Source organism: Protopterus annectens, chromosome 5.part0 (assembly GCF_019279795.1).
Source record: "Protopterus annectens isolate FY-2018-M chromosome 5.part0, PAN1.0, whole genome shotgun sequence".
Classification (NCBI taxonomy): Eukaryota; Metazoa; Chordata; order Ceratodontiformes; family Protopteridae; genus Protopterus; species Protopterus annectens.
Genome location: NC_056735.1, coordinates 1613568609 through 1613591401, shown reverse-complemented (window position 1 = coordinate 1613591401; position 22793 = coordinate 1613568609). Strand labels below are relative to the sequence as shown.

The 22793-nt window shown below is 42.6% G+C and overlaps 1 protein-coding gene across 2 annotated transcripts in view; it reads right to left on the bottom strand.

The window, feature by feature from the left end:
* Positions 1–22793, bottom strand: part of FILIP1L (filamin A interacting protein 1 like) — a 2033704-nt gene that overhangs the window by 783824 nt on the left and 1227087 nt on the right. For both annotated transcript variants that reach the window (XM_044071370.1, XM_044071371.1), the window contains one exon: positions 6874–7135. In XM_044071370.1, coding sequence (XP_043927305.1) covers positions 6874–7128 — 255 coding nt within the window. In that variant the 5' untranslated portion in view covers positions 7129–7135. The remainder of the gene's footprint in view (positions 1–6873; positions 7136–22793) is intronic.

Genomic DNA, 22793 nt, shown 5'->3' with positions numbered 1-22793 from the left:
CCCATGTTGGCTTAGATATTTGATTACTTTCTTCTACTTTATGAATATAATAATCTTTGTGGTTGTTATTCTTCTTAAGGACCTGCACTAAAGTCCTATTCTCACTTTATATCTTGAGCCCCCACTCCATTTCATCTTTCATTTCTATTTTGATTTATAACCTTCTGTTTGTGTTATGTATAATCAGCCTTAATTGCATAGCTCTGAAGTATTCCTTCAAGTTAGGTAATCCTAATTCACCTTGTTCTATGGGGAGGGTCAATTTATCCCACTTAACACTTATCCTCTTTCCTTCCCAAATAAATGTCAACTATTTATTAATTAGTGACCCGAATATGAAAAATAAAGGGGCTAGAAACATATTCACTGCTTGCATCTTATTGTCCATATCTGTAACCAAGTTCTTCCAGTTTCTCATTTTGTATTATCTTTTATTTGATGTTTTTCCACATATCCCTGTCTGCCAGAACAAAATCTTATTTAATCCATGCACCTAACTACTTCATCTGGTCATATCCCCACAAATTTGGGCATTGCTTAACCAATTCATGTTGGGGCAAATAGTTTAGCTCTATAGCCTTTGTTTTACCTTCATTAATTTTATATCTCGAAAAGACTTAAAACTGTCTGAAAATGTTCCACAGCGTCTAATTGCCTTTACAGAATAGTATCATTCTGTTTGATCAGGCTACATACATGTTTTGTGGGGTGGGGGATGGAGGACTTTTGAGCGAAACTCAAAAGAACATTTGCAGTAGTTCTTTTAGAAGCAAGAATGAATAGGCTTTTGACCAGCAGAAGGATTCAGTGTATATAAGGGTACTTTACCTCCATCCTAATAAGGGAGACATGGGCGATGTACATCTTTTTGGGGACAAGGGATTTTTAACAGATTAAACTTTCCTCTGTGATGTTGCAACCAGGAAAATGAACAAGAAAAGGCAGATCAAACTCTGCTCCACTGAACTGCCCCTAAAGGTCCCAAAAAAGGTGGTTGAGCTCTTATTGAAGCCTCCACCTGCAAGAGTGCCCAACCCCATCGGTGCAGCTGGAAGATGCTAGATTACAGTGGAGGAGATCATCGTTTGAATTTCATACTCAGTTCTGGAGGGAAGGATGAGGAGGGAGAAGATCAGCTGTAGGCTAGCTATTTTTCTTCAGGAAAAAGTGTGGTCAGTATAGGAGCATCCACTAGTTGAAATTAGGGGTTAACCCAGGCAACATATAAACAGCCTTGGAAGTGTGGGTACATAAGTGTGTGCTGACTGGCAGCATTTGTAAGCAGTTAGAAGCTTTATGAATTGCGTGCTCCATATGTCTGTGCTGGTGGGAAAGGTAACAATCAAAAGTATTTTTAATTGTCAAGCATGATTCCATATTGCTCTGATGTGCGGCCTACTCTGGTAAAGCTAATTAGGATTAGTAATTGCAGTAGTTCTTTTAGAAGCAAGAATGAATAGGCTTTTGACCAGCAGAAGGATTCAGTGTATATAAGGGTACTTTACCTCCATCCTAATAAGGGAGACATGGGCGATGTACCTCTTTTTGGGGACAAGGGATTTTTAACAGATTAAACTTTCCTCTGTGATGTTGCAACCAGGAAAATGAACAAGAAAAGGCAGATCAAACTCTGCTCCACTGAACTGCCCCTAAAGGTCCCAAAAAAGGTGGTTGAGCTCTTATTGAAGCCTCCACCTGCAAGAGTGCCCAACCCCATCGGTGCAGCTGGAAGATGCTAGATTACAGTGGAGGAGATCATCGTTTGAATTTCATACTCAGTTCTGGAGGGAAGGATGAGGAGGGAGAAGATCAGCTGTAGGCTAGCTATTTTTCTTCAGGAAAAAGTGTGGTCAGTATAGGAGCATCCACTAGTTGAAATTAGGGGTTAACCCAGGCAACATATAAACAGCCTTGGAAGTGTGGGTACATAAGTGTGTGCTGACTGGCAGCATTTGTAAGCAGTTAGAAGCTTTATGAATTGCGTGCTCCATATGTCTGTGCTGGTGGGAAAGGTAACAATCAAAAGTATTTTTAATTGTCAAGCATGATTCCATATTGCTCTGATGTGCGGCCTACTCTGGTAAAGCTAATTAGGATTAGTAATGCGAATTAGCTTCTTAGTGGGCCCCAGTCTGTTGGGCTGTGGTTGGCCAGTGACCGGAGGGAGAAGAAAGAGGCTCACAGGGATTTCATTGATGATGATGATCATTTTAAAACAGGGTTATTGCCTGTAGACAGCAATAGGCTTAGATGGCACTTCTGCTTCACAGAAGAAGCATATTTATTTATTTTATTATTATTATTATTTAATTGTTAAAGGGAGCTACAGTGCAGTAGACTTCTGAGTCTAATCATGTTCCTGAGAAAGCTAAAGGGAAAGCTTACAGGGCTATATCTTGTAAAATTCTTGAAGGTTAGGCCACTGTTGGGACCAAGCTAGTATGGACTGATGGAGTATGATACAGTGCTGTGACTGGGCAATAGCAGAGATGGTAAGATGATTTCAGTGAATTTAATGTTGGATCTGCTGTTTAGATGTTTGTTCCTTGATTAGGCTCCAGATTACCTGGGTTTAATTAGAGGACTGGGGGCTAGAGGAACCAGCTGGAGAGGGTTGGTAGTGAGCAACTGATACTAGACCCTATCCTGACAGGAGTTGTTGGGCAGTTGTAAAAAAAACACTGGACTCCTAATAAGTGCTGATTCAGAATAACAGTGATGTAGTTACACAGAACTGAGTGTTGATCAGTAACCTGCTGTCTCCCCCCCCATTTTTTTTTTTTTGCTTTGTAAGGGAATGTACTGCTGTTTTTTTTTTCCTTTTAAGCACATGCTTATTACTGCAGTGTTTACATACTACTATACTAGTAATGGAATGTAGTTTATTTTTTTTAGTGTTTTGATTTTGATATTGATATGTCCACAGCATTGGCGAGAGAGGTGCTAAAATATGGGCATGTGGTCATCCTGGTCCTTTACAGTATTCGAGTATGGTATGAGAACTTTAACAACACTTGCTTGTGGTTCAGTAAAACATGAGTTGTAACAAGCAGATTTATGCATAACTGAATAATTATAATTGATGCACAGGGTAGAACAGGGACAGTCAGCACTTGGGTGCCTTATGGTTACACTATATGGGTGCAGTAGTGGTTTGCATGACAGGCTTTGGCAATATTTTGAATTATGCAGCATGTGTGGCCTATTGGATAGGTTACGTTTCAATACATCAAGATCAACTAAGATAAATAAAATAAAAGAAATGAAAAGTCATGCCAAAGAATTTACATCAGTAGCTCTTACTATGGCACATGAAACCGAAGTCTTAGTTTGGGAATGAGATGTACTGTAATAACTGCTGCTGTAACTCATACTTGATAAGAAAAGCTTTCTGTATAGCCGAATATCTCACAAAATGCTCTTTGGTTATGTCTGGAAACTTCAACAAACGTCCTTGTAAAGATGGATGAAATCCCATACCGTTATGGAAATGCATACCTGATAAAAAACCTCAGGGGGAAGAAAGCTAAAAAAATCTATTTCAACCCATAAGAGCAGCAGCTAACCATCGCTAGGTACTTGAAGTGAGATGTGAACTTCAGCTCTGCCTGTTAGAGGTTCGGTTTACAAGTAACATGTGAGAGTTATAGCTTATTGTTTTGTGCTTCTGACAATGATCTGCTAATTGCTTAAAACTTTGGAAATAAGTTTAATTAAAAACACAATCACACACACACACACACACACACACACACACACAAAGCAATTAAGTTTTGGGAAATCAGTTGCTGTCTTTTGACAGGCGTATTTGCCATGTGTTTTTCTACTTAGCAACAGCTCCACCATTTGGTAGGAGAGGTAAAAAAAATGACTACATGCGTCCAGTGTTATCTTACCCGTGGTATTGGTGGAGTCCTGCTGGAGCAGCTATACATGGGGAGTGCCCAAGACTTAAGCACTTTCACTTGAGGACTTCAGGGAGCATGGGCTTGTCAAGGAGTGTGCATATACTTGAGATGGAATTGTGGGTATGTGGAGGTGGCACTTGCACAGGCCCAGTTTAGCATTTACTGCATCAAGGTTTCCTGTGAGAGTGTTAGGCACATTCAGAAAAAACATCTAACCAGTGCTGAATGACAACTGTGATCCACAACTTTCACCTTCCTTCCCTTCTTGAGGAATAAATGGGCCAGTGGGTCTTAAGGAGTGTGATCACTGGGGTAAGGGCCAAAAAAATTAAAAAAAAATAAACAAGCAAAACAGTTCAGTAAATAAGCTAATCTATTGACTCCTTCCCACATAAAAAAATTGAGAAGCAAATAGTAAGAATGCATTTAAGGTCATAATGGGTGAGTTGAATGTAGTTCTGATTGAAAGCTGCTATAAGAATCACAAAGGTAGCAGTTAGGGCAAAGTGTCATCTTAAGTAATGCCAAGTGGATGACCCAGAGATTAGCATTCCATCCATTTCAAAATATTTGTATCTGCCTTGTGATGAGCTGTGCTGCTTTGCAAATAAAGTATTGATTGTGGCAGTGGCTGGCATGCAGTGTGAACTGGTCATGTTTTGCAGTGGTGAAACAAAAAGTAAATACACACTGCTGAAGGTAGTCTTGCCAAAAAAGAACCAAAATAGAAAACAATGCAGACATACCGCCATAAACATGATGTAATTTAATAAAACTCTTAAAAGACAAAAGAAACAAAGAAGAACGTAGGATAAGCACTTTCGGTAAAACCTTCTTCAGATCCCTTATTCACTCCCATCAAGGCAAAACTTTTAAACAGTGATCAACCAATCATGCTGTTCAGGGATGGTGTTTTGCATTGGTTGGGAAAGCAGGGTTTCTGTTTGGCTTAAAAGAGCCCAAGGTGCAACTGAATCAAGGAAGTTATTGGAAAGACTAAAAGAAAAAAAAAGCTTCCTTAACTATTATTATTTGGAGAATGAGCTACTTTGCCTATTGCAGGAAGGCAATGGCAGTGGTGTATGGAGTGCTTGAATATGTAGCGTGAGAGCTAGTCCAGTAGACTGCACTAGGGATTAGTGAAGTCTTTCCTAAAATATTATTTGCAGTTCTGGAGGATAAGCTTGAAGAACGATAGTAGCAAGGGTTGGTGGTTAAAATGAGCATAGCAAAATGGTCAGATGTTAGCAGATATGAGAAGAAAGAAAAGGTGACATATATGCACATCAAGAGAAAGAAAAGAGAGGGGAGGCATGAGCTGGAGTCACAGAATCTCATCCCAAAGAGATGGAGAGAGGGATATTGGATGAACTTATGGTAAAGAACAAGACACTGCAGAAGAGCAGGAATGAATGGCAGCTTGTGGTTGTTAGTTTAAAAGGGTGGTCTCCCTTTCTGTGTTTTTGGATTGCAGGCAGAAATGGGTGATATATATGGAGGGAAAGGGGTGGTTCGTGACAAAACATCTGTATGGAATCTGTTGTGTAATCAGGTTTACTAGGGAAGCAAAAAATCCTTATTCCGTCAGTTAGCTCTTATCTTTGTATTTTTTGAAGGGAACATAAACATTGCATCAGCTTGGTTAACATGTTATTTAGCTGTAATTGTATTGCTGTTCACATTGTATACAATTCTGAAACCTTGTTATTTTCATTTTTGTGTTGAAATACTTGTATTAAACCTAAACAAAATGGAATGTTATAGTTAGTGATGAGTTGATGTGATTCGTTCTTAGTTTGTAGTAGAACATGTTAGTTCTTTGACTTACTATGTCATCTGGCTATGGCTGTGTAGTTGATGTAGTGATGTTTTGGAAATTTATCACAGGTGATGGGCACTTGTTAGGGTGACAGAGTCCAATAATGGTTTTATTTTCTGGTAACCTTTGTCATTCTTTTCGAGGGGGGACAGACAAGGCACAGAACTGCTGTACAAGTGATACATAGTGCATCCTGAACTTCTAAGCATAATGACGTTCTGCTTTTGAGTTTGGCATGCATATATGAGTACAGCATGTAAACTCACAGAAATTATTGCATATAAATTATTAATGTGTTGTTATTAATGTAAACACATTTGTGGGCCTGTTATGGCATTAATATTAAAATACTGAGTTAAAGGACTAAATGTCCAGAAATGTTGTTCTCTTTTTCAGATCTTAAAATATTTTGTACACTTTTAATACGTCTTTAAACTATATAGAGAGAGACTATAACACATGCTACACATGTAAGTGTTCAAATTTGCTTTTGCACCAAATGTATAATTTGTGTAATCTATGCATTCTTTGTGAGCATTATGTGCATTGTATTAAATGCTGTGATTTTCTCCCTTGGCGTTCACTGTGAAGGGGTCATTACTGACTTAATCAGACAATCCTGGTAACCAAACCCTAACTGATAAATAATTAGTGGGGGTGGATGACCGGTTTGGTAATGAAAGTGATACTGGTACCTGAGAGGCTAATAAAGTAAGTAAAAAAAAAAAAGAGTAAGTATTAACAGAACAGTGCTATCAGTTGGTTGACTTTCAAAAAGAATGGCAGTTATGAGTCTTCAAAACATGACAGTAAAACTGTATTCCAGAAAGACCAAAAAAGAGCACTTTTTTTTTTGAAAATTTAATTTTTTCAGTCAATGAAAAGAAGAAAAAGCAAAAATGTTTAACTTGTAGTTCATCTGTCCTAGGGTCTAAGGCTTAGTATTTGACACACATTTTATTGGCACACACTCAAACCCCAGCTTTTAATTGACATATATTGGATATGACCTTTCAAAATGCACATCAGTGCATTCAGATAATGGCAGATTCTACTGTACACGATTAACTGCTTAAAATAAATAAAAAAATAGTCAGACAGCCTTTTTAGATATACCACATGCGGTCAACATAGTGCGTTACTGACCTGCAGTTCTCCTTCAAGCATACTGAGAAGGAACACAAGATCATCCCGCGAGATATCTTTTCCTTGTTGTAAGAAGCTTTGGTGATTCTTGCTGATTCTGTGATTTCTTTTAATGGTTGCAGTTTCACTGGGGAGATTGCTTTCTTTTTGTGTCTTTTTCTGTTTAACCGTTCCAGTATTTGACAAATCTACCCTCCTTTGTTCCAGGGGTATAGACTCAGATAAAGTTTCCATGCTGCTGCTCCTTGAGTGCATTTTGTAGCTGCAGGAAGAAAACACATTATTATTTAGGGGATATAGCCTTGTAGTCTGGGTTTGACTGTAGCTTGTGTTTAAGCAATTCTTCGTGTTACAACTAAGGTCACACAAGGTGCATGTAAGAGTGGTGCTGCCTTGAATTGGGGAAGATGTACTGGAATTGTACCTCTTAACCTTTAGTACAATTATTCTCCATAATGCCAAAATTAATGGAGGGACAAAGACCCAAAATCAGGGATATATTTTATGTATTGCTCTTACAAACTTAAGTTGCTAGAACAATATGCTTTACATTTGAATGCATTTTTTGAAGGATGTGAAGTCTGAAACTCAAATGTCTGCCATTGTATACAGATTTTAATCCTCATTCGGTTGCCTGAAAACAAATTTTATAAAGGACAGACAAAAATAGGAGGTGAAATTCTCGACAGTTGAGACACATCTAGACTACACTACACAAGGTGACTAGAATGCAGCACTTGGGTTTATTGCTTTCCTACCAATAGAGAACAGACGAACACCTGCAGTAATTCACTGGTTAAGGAGCTTGCATTATGCATTTCATTGCATGATTTGCAGTGTGTTGCACTGTTAGAGATAAAGTTAGGAATGGAGGAAAGGAATGGTGCGCACTTTAAGAACTTCCTTTCTTCGCTGAATGATTTATACTTTAGCCGAAATGAGAAGAGGACCTGTCTTTATATGTGTAGCAGTAATGAAACCACTTTTATCTTGAGGAACAGTTGGGCTGTTCCATTAGTTTCATGTTAAGGATTTCAGTTTAAATGCCTCCCCAATGTAATTCTAATTTCATATGAAGTGCTAATAAAAACATGTTAATGATATTGTGTGTCAGTAAAGATTACTTGGTACTAGTGGTTTCATATCATGGGCATTGCTTGCTCATGAGGGGCTACTTTCCAAGTCATTGTAATTATTAAAGATGTTTATTTTATTCATTTTTGAACATATTCCAGAATGATCCAGCGGATCTTTTTCAGGCATGATCCAGATAATGTAAACTAGATCAAATAGTATGTAGCAAAGTAATCTCAGAACTGTACAACTAAAAATCAGGTTTGTAGGATAAGCATCATCAAGTAAAATAATAAAATCAATAAAATAAATAAATAAAACACTAGATCAACTGTTCAAAAAAGATAAAGTTCAGTTTGAAAATGTTTCATACTTAAGTTCATATTTACATTTACAAAGTTCTGCCTCAAACATGGTGACATTTAATTCCCTCCCCTTTATGCAATTAAATAACTAGCTTTTTTGTATAACAAGAAAGAGATGTCTACAACTACTCCATCGTTATCCACTACACTTGTATATTACAAGGAATTCCTTCTTTATCCTTGTCAGCTGAACCATGTTTACATACATTCAAGTGATACATGCTAGTTGAGGGTGCCAGATTGTGGTCCTGTTAGCAAAATGATGACAGTACTTCACTTGGGTGTAAGGTCAATTGAGAAGGACTCTGCATCTACATAATATTTGTATAAGCATCAGACACTGCAAGCAAGCAATTAACATTGTAAAACACTGAAAATGGTAACCTGTTTCTTAGTTCCTCAGAACTGCTCCATTATTAATACATGAAGTGTGTATGCATTGTTGACAGGCTTGCACTGATTCTGCATCAGGATGGATTCTGAGTTTTTTGTACATTACCATGGAGTCTACAGTGATACTTTGAAATGCATCAGGTCTAAACTCAGTAGCCTGTCTGCATAAAGCTTGTATATAAACTACATAAGCTCTACACACCCAATCTGCTGCTTCTCTTCACTCTATCTAGAAAATGTAGTTGTTGCATTGGTGAAGTATTTCTTTAGAATCTCCTGGTGTTTTAGAGTACATAGGTTCATAAGTTGGTACTAGGCTATCGGCCCTAGGGCCTACACAAGTCTAGCCATAACAATTCCCTGGATATTTCTTCCCGCAATATTTACATCCCTGGACCCCTGTCTAGCAGGGCGACTGGTGTGAAGTTCCCATCTCCCATCCAATCGTCAAGATTCCTTAAGAAGAGCGCAAAGGAGGCGCTCTGCTTGACATGTATGGGCAGTCTTTTCCAGAGTATGGAGAGTCTCTGGATCAAGAACCTATCCCTCCAGCATGTTTTGTTCATTGTGATGACAATGTTTAGATCCCTGGAGTGTGTGGCTTTGAGGGATTGGGATTTCTTTAAGTGGAGCATGTCCAGCAGCTCAGGGTTTGACATGGCCTTGTATGTTAAGCAGAGATCGCCTCTGAGTAGACGATATGTCACAGAGTATAGCTGGAGTTGTTTTAGATGGTCAGTATAGGGCATCTGCTTTAGGCCTGTGATTCTTTTAGTGAGGTATTTCTGCGGCCTTTCCAGCTGTTGCAGATGTCTTGTGAGTTACATACCAAATGGGGCGCTGTACTCTATAATGGGTCTAATGAGGGATGAGTGCAGTGGGACAATGACCTCCTTTTTTCTGGATGAAAAGCCCTTAGTGATGAGGTGTGCCACATGGAAGGATTTCCTGACTGTTGTGGCAATGTGGTTAGCGAAGGTGAGACCACTGTCCACCTGTATCCCTAAGTCTGTCATCACACTTTCGGTGTTTAGTGTATTGCCACCTGTGTGGTAATTCATGGGTACATGTTTTTTCCCAAAGGGGATAACTATACATTTCTTGGCATTAAGCTTGATTCCATGGCTCTGGCACCAAGCATCTGTTTCTGTAAGTCCCTTTTGTAGAATATCCACATCATTTGGGGATTGAATAATGGCTCCCAGTTTGCAATCATCTGCGAACTTTGTTAACCAGAGTCCCTTAGTGTTGGCCTGCCCTTCAGAGAAGTAGATGCCAAACAAGAGCAGTCCCAGGACTGCACACTGAGGTACCCCACTTGTCACTTGTCTGGAGCTGGATTTGGAGTCCAAATATTTTTAATAAATATTTAAATCATAATCAACATATTTTTAATCCACTACTCAGGTGACTCAGTGTAATGTTTGCCAGATTTGTGTGTGTGTGTGTGTGTGTGTGTGTGTGTGTGTGTGTGTGTGTGTGTGTGTGTGTGTGTGTGTCTGTGGACAGGGGTTAATTGTAAGGAGTAAGGCTATATGCTGAATGTGAATGGACTGTTCTGGGTAAAACAAAAGATGGCTCTTCTCAGTGGCTGATGTAAAAGTCCAGAAAAGAAATGAAAGACATTGTATAGCAGTAATAATCCTAATTTCCCATGAAGTATTTAGAGCTGAGCTGCTGAGTTGATTATGATAGCAACTTGTTGCAAATGTTGTTTTGAAAATTTGTCATTGCCTGAAACAGTAGACATTGTGTTATACAGTACTTTGATAGTAAGGAAACTGCTTCTTGAAACTGACTTTTACTATATATTTTTGTTTGCCTTCAGTAGAGGTGGAGGAAACCTCTCTGCTTTTCCACAACTTTTTGCCTCTGGAGAGCAACTGTTACATAGAATAGTATGTAAAACAATGTCTTTCTCTCCAGGTTTTCTCACTATCTTTTTCTCTCCTTTCTTTTTCTGTTTTGTCTACATTTAAATATGCTCACTTGTTAAAGTTCATAGCCTGCAAAGAATTTGGTGGTACTTTCAAAAATGCCAGTTATTAGACCAAAACAGGGACTCTGTAGAAATGTTGAGTTCATTATTAAGTACACAGAGACTAAATTGCGAAGGTAGACAGACATAGCAAGTTTATCAATAGGAATGGCTGTTCTTCCATCAGTGTCAGCATTTTACATCACACTCTGGATTATGCATAAGGGAATGTATTTCAACAGCTTGTCAATAGAAGGTAACTGGACCTAAGAAAAAATTACTTCACATCAGCCTAAAAAATAAAAGCAGTACACAGGGCTGTAATAGCTTTTCAGACTAACTTTTATCCAGGACATTTACAGATCAGAATAGATGATTTTTATATAGAAGACAGACAAAACATTGAATCTGATGTTGTCATCCATTCAACAGTTGGGTATTTGGATCCCACTTGGTTCAAGCTTCTGCCACATCAGACTTTGCATCAAAGCTCAGACTCCTTCCCTTACACAAACCTCTGTTACCCAACTAGTTACATTAGATCTCATTTGCTGCTCGTTTGCTTCCGATGCAATCTCCACTGCTTGGGTTCTAGCTAAGTGACAGATTTTTGACAATTTTAAATCTTTTTTTCGGATTTTTTCCAATCTTCCCTACTCCCCCATTCCTCTTCTGACTCTTCTCCAGAGCATCCCATGGTAGAAACTCCTCAGAAACATGCATACAAAATCAGGCATGTCAAATCCCATCAGGAGTTGTTAACCGAAGGCAGTGATTTTGATGAAGGGGAAGGCTACCCCAGATACCTTCTTGAAGGCATCTCATTTGGGGAAATCTTAGAAATGTTGAGAAAGAATGGTAGATGGTCCTCTAAAACCCCTCCGAGGAGGAGTCATTTTTTTTCTTGAGGATTTTGGCACTGACCTAGCTACTACTTTAGTGGTCTCTTCTGCAGATGAGATGTCTGACCTTATCTGTAAGTGTGCCTGGAAGGAACAGGGAGTGGCTGAATGGAGACCAAACCCTCACATCATTCAAGCGATTAATTCTACAAGTGAAGAGATTTCCAGGTGCAGGCATACTTGATGCACATTACAGTAGATAAGTCAAAATAGTTTCTTCCATCATTCCTCACAACACAGTTGGGGAGGGGGACAAAAGCTTCCTTTTTCAAGTGGACTCTAGTTTTAATAAATGTAGTTTGTCCTTCTCCTCTGATTTAGAAAAAAAGTCTCAAGACAAACTCAAACTAATATTGATATATTCTTGGCCAAGACTGCCAATAACGTAACCTTCTAATTAGTGTGATCTTTTGCCCACTATGGCTCTTACCTCTACATAAACATTTTACTGACGCAGTAAGAAAAAAACACAGCTAAATTAGAAACCATGATCAAATACAAGGCAGCAAGAAGGAATACATTCCAAAATTTAATAGTGCATCTGGTACCTTGTTATTTAGCCTTCAAGAAATAATATAAGCCACCAATTCATCAATAGTCACCAATGGATCATGCAATCCCAAATAAATCACCAATGGATCATGCAATCCCAAATAAAACCAAGATCCTATCCTCCAAAGGCAGACGTCCTGTCTGGTGGACCCCAGCCATAAACAAACTATACCATAGAAGGAGGAAGCTACTACATGATAGAGCAAAATCCCAAAAAAGGAAGGCATCTCTGATCAGTATTAGCAAAAAACTACGGGCACTCATAAAATCGTCTAAGGCCAGCTTCGAGAGAAAAATTGTACAGGACACTAAGGATAATCACAAGGCTTTCTTTAGTTATGTTAGGAACCTGGGTGGGAATTCCCAGATATGCTCAGAATTAGTCCAAAATGACAAAAAATACACCGAACCCACAGACATTGCCAACATCCTAGCTGACAGGTTCAGCGCAAACTCCCCCCCCCCCCACCAAAAGGGCAAATATCTATCCCAGCAGAGTGCTGCCCCTCTGACATCTCAGATGCTCAGGTAAGAGCCGCCCTCTCCAAAGCAAAAAACACAGCATCAATGGGACCAGATGGTGTCCCGGGCTGCGTCCTACGTGAACTCCAAGAAGAGCTAAACCCAAACATAAAACTACTGTTCAGTCTCAACCTTACTACAGGATATGTACCCAACAGTGGTCCCTCTCCACAAAGGTGGTGCCTCAACGGATCCTGGAAACTATCGCCCCATAAGCCTGACTAGCTTGGTCTGCAAAGCTATGGAAAGGATCATCATGGACCTCATAAATAAAGATATTGCGGACCTACAGACACTGGATCCTACCCAGTTCGGCTTTGTTAAGGGCAGATCCTGCCTCTTAAACCTGGTCGATTTCTTTGAAACAGTCATCAAGGCCATTGACGGCCACACAGCCTACCTGGACCTCGCAAAAGCCTTCGATACAACACCCCACTCGGGCATTATAGATAAGCTCACCAGCTTAAATATAAACCCCTATGTCACTAGATGGGTTGCAAACTGGCTCAAGGACAGAACCCACATGGTTAGAATTGCTGGAGCCATGTCAGACTCCAAACCAGTTACAAGTGGCATCCCACAAGGCTCAGTCCTGGGACCTCTCTTGTTCGGTATATATTTCTCGGTGGTACAGGCCAACACGGAAGGACTGTGGCTGACCAAGTTCGCAGATGACTGCAAACTGGGCGCCATAATCGACTCTCCAGCTGACACAAGCATCCTCCAAAAGGGCCTCATAGAAACAGACAACTGGTGCCAGAGCCATAGCCTCAAGCTAAACGCCAAAAAGTGTATAGTCATCCCCTTTGGCAAAAACAAAGTGCCCACAAATTACCACATAGGTGGTAATCCATTAAGTACAGAAGAAGCAATTAGGGACCTGGGGACCCAAGTTGATAGCAATCTCTCATTTGACAACCACGTGGCCAAAGTGGTTAGAAAAACATTTTATATAGCCCACCTAATCATGAAGGGATTCACATCTAGATCATGGGAGGTTATCGTGCCTCTTTACTCATCCCTCATCAGGCCCATAATTGAGTACAATGCCCCTTTTGGGATGTACCTTACCAGACACCTGCAGCAACTGGAAAGACCCCAAAAGTACCTCACCAAGAGGATCAAAGGGCTCAAACAGATGCCATATGCTGCCCGGTTAAAGAAACTCCAGCTCTACTCAGTGGCATACCGCCTGCTCAGAGGCGATCTGTGCCTGACGTATAAAGCCATGTCCAACCCGGAATTAATGGACATGCTGCACCTCTGAAAATCCAAATCCCATTGAGCTACGCGCTCGAGAGACTTGAACCACAGCACTGAAATAAATAGGACATGCTGGAGGGACAGATTCATAACCCAGAGGCTCCCTTCACTCTGGAATAAAATCCCAGTCCAGGTTAGGCAGAGTCCCTCATTGACTCTCTTCAAGAGGAATCTTGATGAGTGGATGGGAGATCGTAGGTTTACCCCGGGTATCACTTCTGTGTCACTGTTAGACAGAGGCACAGTATGCTAACCTCGAAAAAGGGCATAGCAAAATTAATTTAAAATGGGAGGTGAAAGCCAAACACACTCTGGCTAGGCTTATAAATGCCCTAGGGCAGATAGCCTAGTATGAACTTATGAACCTAATTCCCATTATATATATTACACTGCTCCAATCAAACAGTTGAATTAACCATTCAGTTAAGTAAATGATTACATCTACTTAAAAAGACATTCTCCTATTCAAAATTCCATTTAATACAAACACATCCTTTACCTTATAAAACAGATAAATGCTTCAAACATTCAAATTCACATCTAAATTCATGCCTTTAGGTTTCAAGGTATTGTAGTTTATTATAAATTTACTTTCCATTCTTAGTAAACTGGCTAAAAAATCACCCCCTCGATCAAGAAAGGGTGCAGCCAAATCACTGAAAAAGAAACTGACATCAGAACCCATGTACCCTAATAAAATGTTCAGCTACTGGGCTATCCAAATTCCTGTTTATAATGTGGCCCAAGTGCTCTAAAATTCTGACTTTAACCATATGTTTAGTTTGTCCTACATACCATCTTACAGGAGTTCACCCACACCCTACAATATAAACCACCCCACAAGAAGTACATGAAAATCTCCCCATTGAATAAAATACTTTAGCATTAATCTCCCTACCTGAAATGTTTTTAATCCTACAACAAACCTTACATCTTCCACATGGGAAGGAACCCACGCTTATCCCATGTGTGGAGACTTTTTTGGAATTTAATGAGTCTCTCAAATGTAAATATCTACCATACGAAAATGTAACGTGTAGGTAACAAATGTTTTAACTGCTCATGTTCACACATCACTGGCCACAGATCCTTCACCACCTCCCTCAAAATATTAGAAAATGCCGAAAATTTAGTTACAAAGAACAAATCTTACCCTTGTCTTTCAATATTCTGAACAAAAGATTGCTTTTCATAATAACCATACCTTTGATTACTTCCCATTTGACACAGTATCCTTAGCTTTTTTAAGGCTATAACTAGAGTAGCCCCTTTCTAACAATTTACGTTCTATCTTCCTAAATTCCCCTACTATTAACCTTTTATCAGAAGTATTATCATATAACCTTTTATATTCCCCCTAGGCAGTGCTTCCATCAAATGTAGTTGATGCATGCTACTAGCCTGCAAAACATTATATCTGAAGTAGGAATGTTCATTTGTCTGCAACCTGTGGGTTACGGATCCGATATCGGATCCGAGCCGGCAACTTGTTTCAAGCTATTGGATCCGAGCTCCTAGCCCCTCCCTTCACCCATAATCCCCTGCTAACCCTCCATGACCCCAGATCTAGTTTGCCGCGCTTGTGATGGCAGGATCCTTTTTCTTGAGCTCCAGATAAGTGACTAAAAGTTAAACTTTTTTCTTCAGAAAACTCTTTTATTGTTTAAATTAACTTTTATAAAGTGTGTCTGAGTTAGGTTCCCTATTTTTTGTTTATTTAATACCCTCCCTTCGCTGGTCGCTAGTGTGTGAGTGTTTGTGGTGTGCTTTTGGGGCCTGTGTGTGTGTGTGTGTGTGTAGTTGTTTTTCTTTTCTTTATTTTAAAAAAAAAAAAAAAAAAAAGGGAATGGCTGAGGCCCCAAAAGCCATATTTTCGAAATGTACCGAGTGTGGCCATAAGCTCTCCCCGGCTGATGGCCACACTCGGTGCGTTCGGTGCCTTGGGGTTGAACACCTCACCTCGAGCTGTACTATCTGTGCAGCGTTCAACCCCAGGGCACTGAAAGAGCCGAGGTCGAAGCTGGTCCTGGCGGGACTTCTACCCCCGGATTCGGCTTCGGCCTCCGCTTCCTCTACTACTCCTGTGGCTCCATCACAGCCTGTGATGGTTGCCACTCCTGCCCCCCTGCCTCCGACTGGTACTCAAACTCCCGCTAAAGTGTCGGAGGACAGGGAGGCCAGGAGGGAGAAACGGAGGGAGAAGCACCAAAAGCGGCGGGCCGAGACCTCCGTTTCGGCCCCGCCAGCTAAGCGGGCTTCTCCCTCCATTGCTTCTAGGTCTCCTCCTCCTCGGCTCCGATCCCCTTCTTTCTCCCCGGGGCCCGAGGAGGAGGAGACCCGATCTCCGTCGCGGTCATCGAGGCGGCACTCCAGGCCTGCCTCGGTGGCCTCTTCGAGATCCACATTTAGTTTATCTGATGCAGACTTGGACCGGATGATGCGAAGGTTCATCCAGGCCCAGCTGCAGATGGGAGTGCTCTTGCCTCCCCCCCCCCCCTCAGGGGGGAGCTCGACACCTTTTTTCCACCCAATTGCTCCTTCTCCGACCCGCTACCCGGGTTCGGAGCCGAGCAGCCTTGGAGCCGGGGGTGGGTCGGCGCCGCGACAGTACTGTGTACTTCGGATCCGACCCTACCCTCGAGTCTGTCAGATCTGACCTCTCGGAGCCGTGGTCCGAGCTTCGGATCCGGGGGATTCAGTGTGCCTTCGGCTCCGTCCAGGTCGGAGCACACTGGTCCCTCGGATCCGACTGTCTCGGCACCGGCTCCGATCCCTTCATCGGATCCGAGTGGGAGCCGACTTTCAGATCCATTAGAGAGTGGCTCTCCCTCTGCATTCGATGTTGTGGAAAAGGGCTCTGTTGAGAGCATCCGGACCCCCGGTCCTTGCATCATCTCCTCCCTGCACTCCCTCTCTGCTGGGCCAGGCTTCCATCACCCGGCCAAAGGGACAGCCTGCTTCGATGTCACAGATAGTTCCATTGGAACAAGATGTCGCTGGCGAGGGCTCCTCGGACAGTCCCCCCGAGGAAGCTCCCCGCAAGCATAAGTGCAAAAGGAGGCACGTGGACTCCCCTGAGTCCTTAACCGAGGACACGGACTTGGAGGAAGGGGAAGGCTCCCCAAGATCACCCCCTGAGGATGTCTCCTTTGGAGACATCATGGAGATGCTAAGAATCAGAGGTGGGTGGTCTGCCCCCAAGTCTTCCTCTGACGAGTCCGTGTTTCTGGAGGCATTCGAGGCAGGCCCGTCTACCTCCTGGGTGTCCCCTCCAGCCGATCCCCTGGTGGACCTTATTACCACCAGGGCATGGAAGGATCCGGACACCGTGGAGCCAATACCCAAACGGCCGGATAGGATTCTTAGCCCCCCCCTCTGACCGGTCTCATTGGAGTAAGGGCCCCCCTGTAGATGCCATATTGACGGCGGCAGCCACAAAGAGGGAATTAGCTCAGGAGAGTCCCTCAGTCCATCCACCGAGCAAAGAGTCCCGTTTGATGGATCGCTTAGGGAAGCGAGTCTTTAGTTCAGCGACCTTCTCTGTAATGTCTCTGAACTATATGGCACATGTCATCAGGATGCAGCGGGATCTTATCAAAGAATACGCTGCATCCCCCCCTGAGTCCATGTCGGAGGAGGATATCAATTGTACTCCACCCGAATGGCCACTCTAAGATCTATTTCTAACACCTCTATGCGGCTATTGTCCCACGCCACAGAGGGAGCCGCTAGGGCCAGCGGAGCAGGCCTAGTCATGAGACGTCAGGCCTGGCTCCGTCATTGCGACTTTACGGAGCCCTTTAAAGCGTCCTTCGCGAACGCCCCCTTTGATGGTTCTGCCCTTTTTGGCAAAACAGTTCGCGAGACGCTTGTCCAGAGCGAGAAGGATGGGAAGACGTTGTCTGCCGTCGGAGTCCGCTTCTTTGCTCCCCAGCGGTCCTTTTCAAGGAACCAAAAGGGTCAGAAGAAGATGTGGTTCCGAAAATAACAACATTCCCAACCAGCTCCGGACAACCAGTCCTACCGTGGCAGAGGTGGACAGGGAGGACGTCGCCCTGGGGGCAGAGGGGTTCCGAGAAATTTCGGGTCCAGAGAACCTTTCTCTGAATGGCCCGTGCAGCAACCCTGAGGGGTTGCCCGGCTGCTCCACTCTGGAGGCTGTCGGGGGGCATTTTTCGAAGCATCTAGCGGCATGGAAGTCTATCACAACAGACCGCTGGGTGCTTCGCATCATATCCAGAGGGTACAAGATACCAATTCTCCATGTCCCCCAATCCAAGAACCTCCCCGATGTACCACCCGATCACAGGGAGGCCGCAGCCGCAGAAATACAGCAGCTGCTAAGAAAAAGAGCCATCCAGCCCGTCCCCCAAGACCAGCTTGGATTAGGGTTCTACTCAAGGTTCTTTTTGGTGCCAAAAAAGACGGGGGATCTGAGACCCATCCTAGACCTTTCCCGCTTGAACCTGTCAGTAACCAAGGAAAAATTCCGAATGGTCACTCTTCAATCTATCCTCCCCCTTCTGAGGGAGAACGATTGGATGTGCTCTATAGACCTCAAGGATGCGTATTACCACATCTTAATGGACAAATGATCCAGGAGGTTCCTTCGCTTCCGGCTGGGAGCCAGTCACTACCAGTTCAGGGTCCTTCCCTTTGGCCTCACCACAGCCCCCCGGGTGTTCACCAAAGTGTTAGCAGTGATTGCAGCCCACCTGAGACTCCAGGGAATTCAGGTCTTCCCGTACCTGGACGACTGGCTCCTGACCGCACCAACAAGGCATCTACTTTGCACAGCCAGAGACTTCTTTCTCCATCTAGCCCCACTACTAGGCATTACTATCAATGTCAGCAAATCCCTACTGGCTCCAACACAGATCATAGAATTTATAGGTGCCAGAATAAACACCAGAGATTTGCGAGCCTTCCTAACTGCAGAGAGAATCAGAAATCTTCAACTCCATGTGCGGGCTATCCTTCTTTCAGAGGCTTCACCAGCAGAATTGATCCTGAGGGCACTAGGCTCCATGGCAGCAGCGATTACACTCCTTCCATGCGCCCGTTTGAACATGCGAGTCCTACAATAGACTCTGTTAGTGCAATGGTCCTTCCTATCACTCCCTCTCCACCATCCCATTGCTATCAGCAAGGTTTGCAGAAGGGCGTTACTATGGTGGCTCCAAGCATCAAACTTCCATATGGGCCGACCCTTCTGCACTTCTCCCCCCCATCGCCACGGTGACCATGGACGCTTCCCGCCTCGGGTGGGGGGGGGCATTACTCAGGCAGGACAGTCCAAGGCACGTGGAACGATACAGAGACCTCCCTGCATATCAACGTTCTGGAGATGAGAGCGGTGCTGTTAGCGTTGCAAGCACTTCAGAGCTTCCTTCCCGCAGGAACGATTGCAATTCACTCAGATAACATGTCAGTGGTCTGGTATATCAACAAACAGGGGGGAACCAGATCTTATCCTCTTTGCCGCGAAGCCATGAGAGTGTGGGAATTGGCGATCTCCACCAACCGCTTTCTGATTGCAACGCACATTCCGGAGAGGACCAACATCCTAGCGGACAAGCTCAGCCGCACCCTTCTTACCCCTATGAGTGGTCTCTCAATCCTCTAGTAGCGAAGCAGATATTCGCAACATGGGGTCAACCCTGCTGCGATCTTTTTGCATCTCCATCAAACGCCAAATGCGACAATTTCTTCGCTCTAATCCCCCCACCAGGGGAATCTCCGAGAGACGCTCTGGTGCATGCTTGGCCACCTGGTCTACTCTATGCCTATCCTCCTCTTCCAATGATGTTACAACTGTTACAGAAAGCCTCGCGGTTGGGGAGCAAAATGATTCTCATTGCCCCATTCTGGCCTCGACAAATTTGGTTCCCTTACTTGTGGTCTCACCTTGTGAATCACCCTTGGATTCTAGATCCCATCCCGGATCTCATCTCCCATCCATTGGACTTGCCAACTCCAAACCTGGGCAATCTGAAACTGACAGCTTGGTTGCTCCAGTTCCACTCCTAGTTAGGACTCCCGGTATCTCTTCACAAGTCAAAGCCATCCTTGTGGCAGCACATAAGCCCTCCACCAGGAAGGTATATCACAACTAATGGAAACGTTTTTCCATCTGGGCGGAGCGCCGAGAGCTAGATCCCTTTACGGCTCCTCTCGCATCCATTTTAGATTTCCTAACTGAACTCTTTCAAGAAGGTGCTAGTTGTTCAACTGTCAAAGTGCAATTGGCAGCCATTTCTCATTATCATGTGGGACATGATACAGGACCCTTGATGTCAGCCAAATTGTGTAAAACCTTTCTCAAGGGTACCTTTTTACTTAGACCTCCTGTAAAAGAAGCCGTACCCCCATGGGATCTTACTTTAGTTCTTCAAGCCTTGACTGCTCCACCCTTTGAACCCGCTGCTACACTGGACCTCAAATTCTTGTCATGGAAAACGGCATTCCTTGTAGCCATTACTTCTGCGAAAAGAGTGTCGGAACTTCAGGCTCTTTCTGTAAAACCTCCGTACCTGATCTTTCATCCTGATAGAGTGTACCTCAGGATCAATCCTTCCTTTCTTCCCAAGATAGCATCAGAAACCAACATAAACCAATCCATAAATTTACCAGTTTTTTTCCCTAAATATCAAAATAAGGGTGAATACAAGCTGCACTCATTAGATGTTCATAGGCAGCTTCGTTTTTATACCCATAGGACGGCTGGCCATAGACAATCCGACCAGCTGTTCGTTTCCTTTGCCAAATTTAATTTGGGGAAAGCTATCTCTAAATTATCTTTATCTCGCTGGATTTCCCAATGTATCCTGCCAGCTTATCAAGCCTCGGGTAGACCCGCACCAGAAGGAGTTCGTGCTCATTCCATTCCACTCGCTCCATTTCTACTTCTGCGACTTTCAAGTCTAGAGTTCCCTTGGATGATATTTGTTCTGCAGCCACTTGGGCTTCATCTCATACCTTTATCAACCACTACAAGCTAGACCTGCTTTCTAGAAGGAGAGCATCCTTTGGCTCTGCGGTGCTTCGTAATATCCTTCCATGATGTCCACCCAGGGTGCAGGTAGCTGGGGACTCTGTCCCACAGGTTGCAGACAAATGAACATTCCTACGTCAGATTTAGAAGTTATATACTCACCATAACGTTCCATCTGAGTAGGTAGTTCATTTGTCTGCAACCATCCCCCCCTCCTTCCCCCTGACCTTCTTTGGATCTATTAGTTTTTAGATATCCTTTGTCGGATATATATGGAGAGGCAAACTCGATCTGAGGTCATGGAGGGTTAGCAGGGGATTATGGGTGAAGGGAGGGGCTAGGAGCTCGGATCCAATAGCTTGAAACAAGTTGCCGGCTCGGATCCGATATCGGATCCGTAACCCACAGGTTGCAGACAAATGAACTACCTACTCAGATGGAACGTTATGGTGAGTACATAACTTCTAATTACAGCAGTAGTCTTAATTTAGGGTATATATTTTACCTTCAATTTTTCCCCTGCATAAAATTCTACATCCAAAAACTGAATATTCTTTCTATCCACAGTAAAAGTAAACTACAACCCCAATTCATTGTGGTTCATTTGATCAGTAAATACTGAAAACTCTTCTAGATCCCCCCTTACACATAAAAATTAAATCATCGATGTAACATTTAAACAAAACTACTTTGTTAACAAAAAATTCTGTAGGGTAAATAAATCTACTCTCAAAAAAAAAGCCATAAAAATAATAGCACAACTGGGGGCAAAAGAAGCCCCTATTGCATTGCTGTACCTTCCTTCTGCAAGTAATAATTACCTCCAAAATAAAAATAATTATGTGTTAAAACTCTAACAGTTCCACCAAAAAAGCGGTGCGTGGTCCTTCCCCTAACATCCATTAAACTGCTTCCAAATCCCTACCTTCTCTTGACATTCGTGTATAATGCTTTAATATCTACAGTTGCCCAATATAGATCTTTATATATAAATGGAATTTATTTCTTGTTGCTGCCTCTGAGTATATTTCATTGACACAGTAAGAAGGCAGAGTCTTGCCTCATTGTCCCAAAGCTCTGAATTTCACTGCATGGAGGATAAAATGTTGATTCCTAACAAAAATTCATATTTTCCCAAGTCTTGTAACTCCCAAAGATGGCCCAGACTGTCATATACGAAAATCTTGTATCCAGAAGTGGAAGATATTTGTTTTATAGATTATGTTGCAAGGCCTAAACTCTTGCCCCAATTTAAGATTACTAAACTGTTTAAGTCTTCTGATGGATTTTGAACTACTTTACTCTTCAGAGTCCACGTATCTGTAGTATTTGCTTGTTTACAAAATTTCTGTATGATTGCAGTACAGTGCAGATCACCTTAGGAGTTACATATCTGAGACCATCAATAAGACGTATTTCTCCCACTTGGGATTGGAATTTTGTGCTGGAAAAGATAACTGTACCTCTTTTGGAACCTGCTGAACTTCAGAGCTAAAGTAACTCTTGAAAAGTCACTTCTTTGTAGTACATTTCCCTTCTGGCAGAAGGATGTCAGAACAACAAAGCCTAATGTGTGCATCACTTTATTTGGTTTTTGATACCAAAAAGAGTGTTTATGATGACTATGCCTGCCTTTTTTGCCTGAAGTACTTTTAGCAGTACCATAAAATCCATGTATACAGCTGTCAGTCTTCACTGATAACTGTCACAAGTGTGAAACACTGTCTGCACTTGTTAGATTTACATCAACAGTTCAGATCTTATATGAAAAAAATCAAAAAGATGAATAAAGCACTTGTTTCTTTCAAGAAAGGGAAAGGCCTACCACTCAAGAGACTAACTCCATCCAAGTGGCCGATTCATTCTGTTGGCTTGTG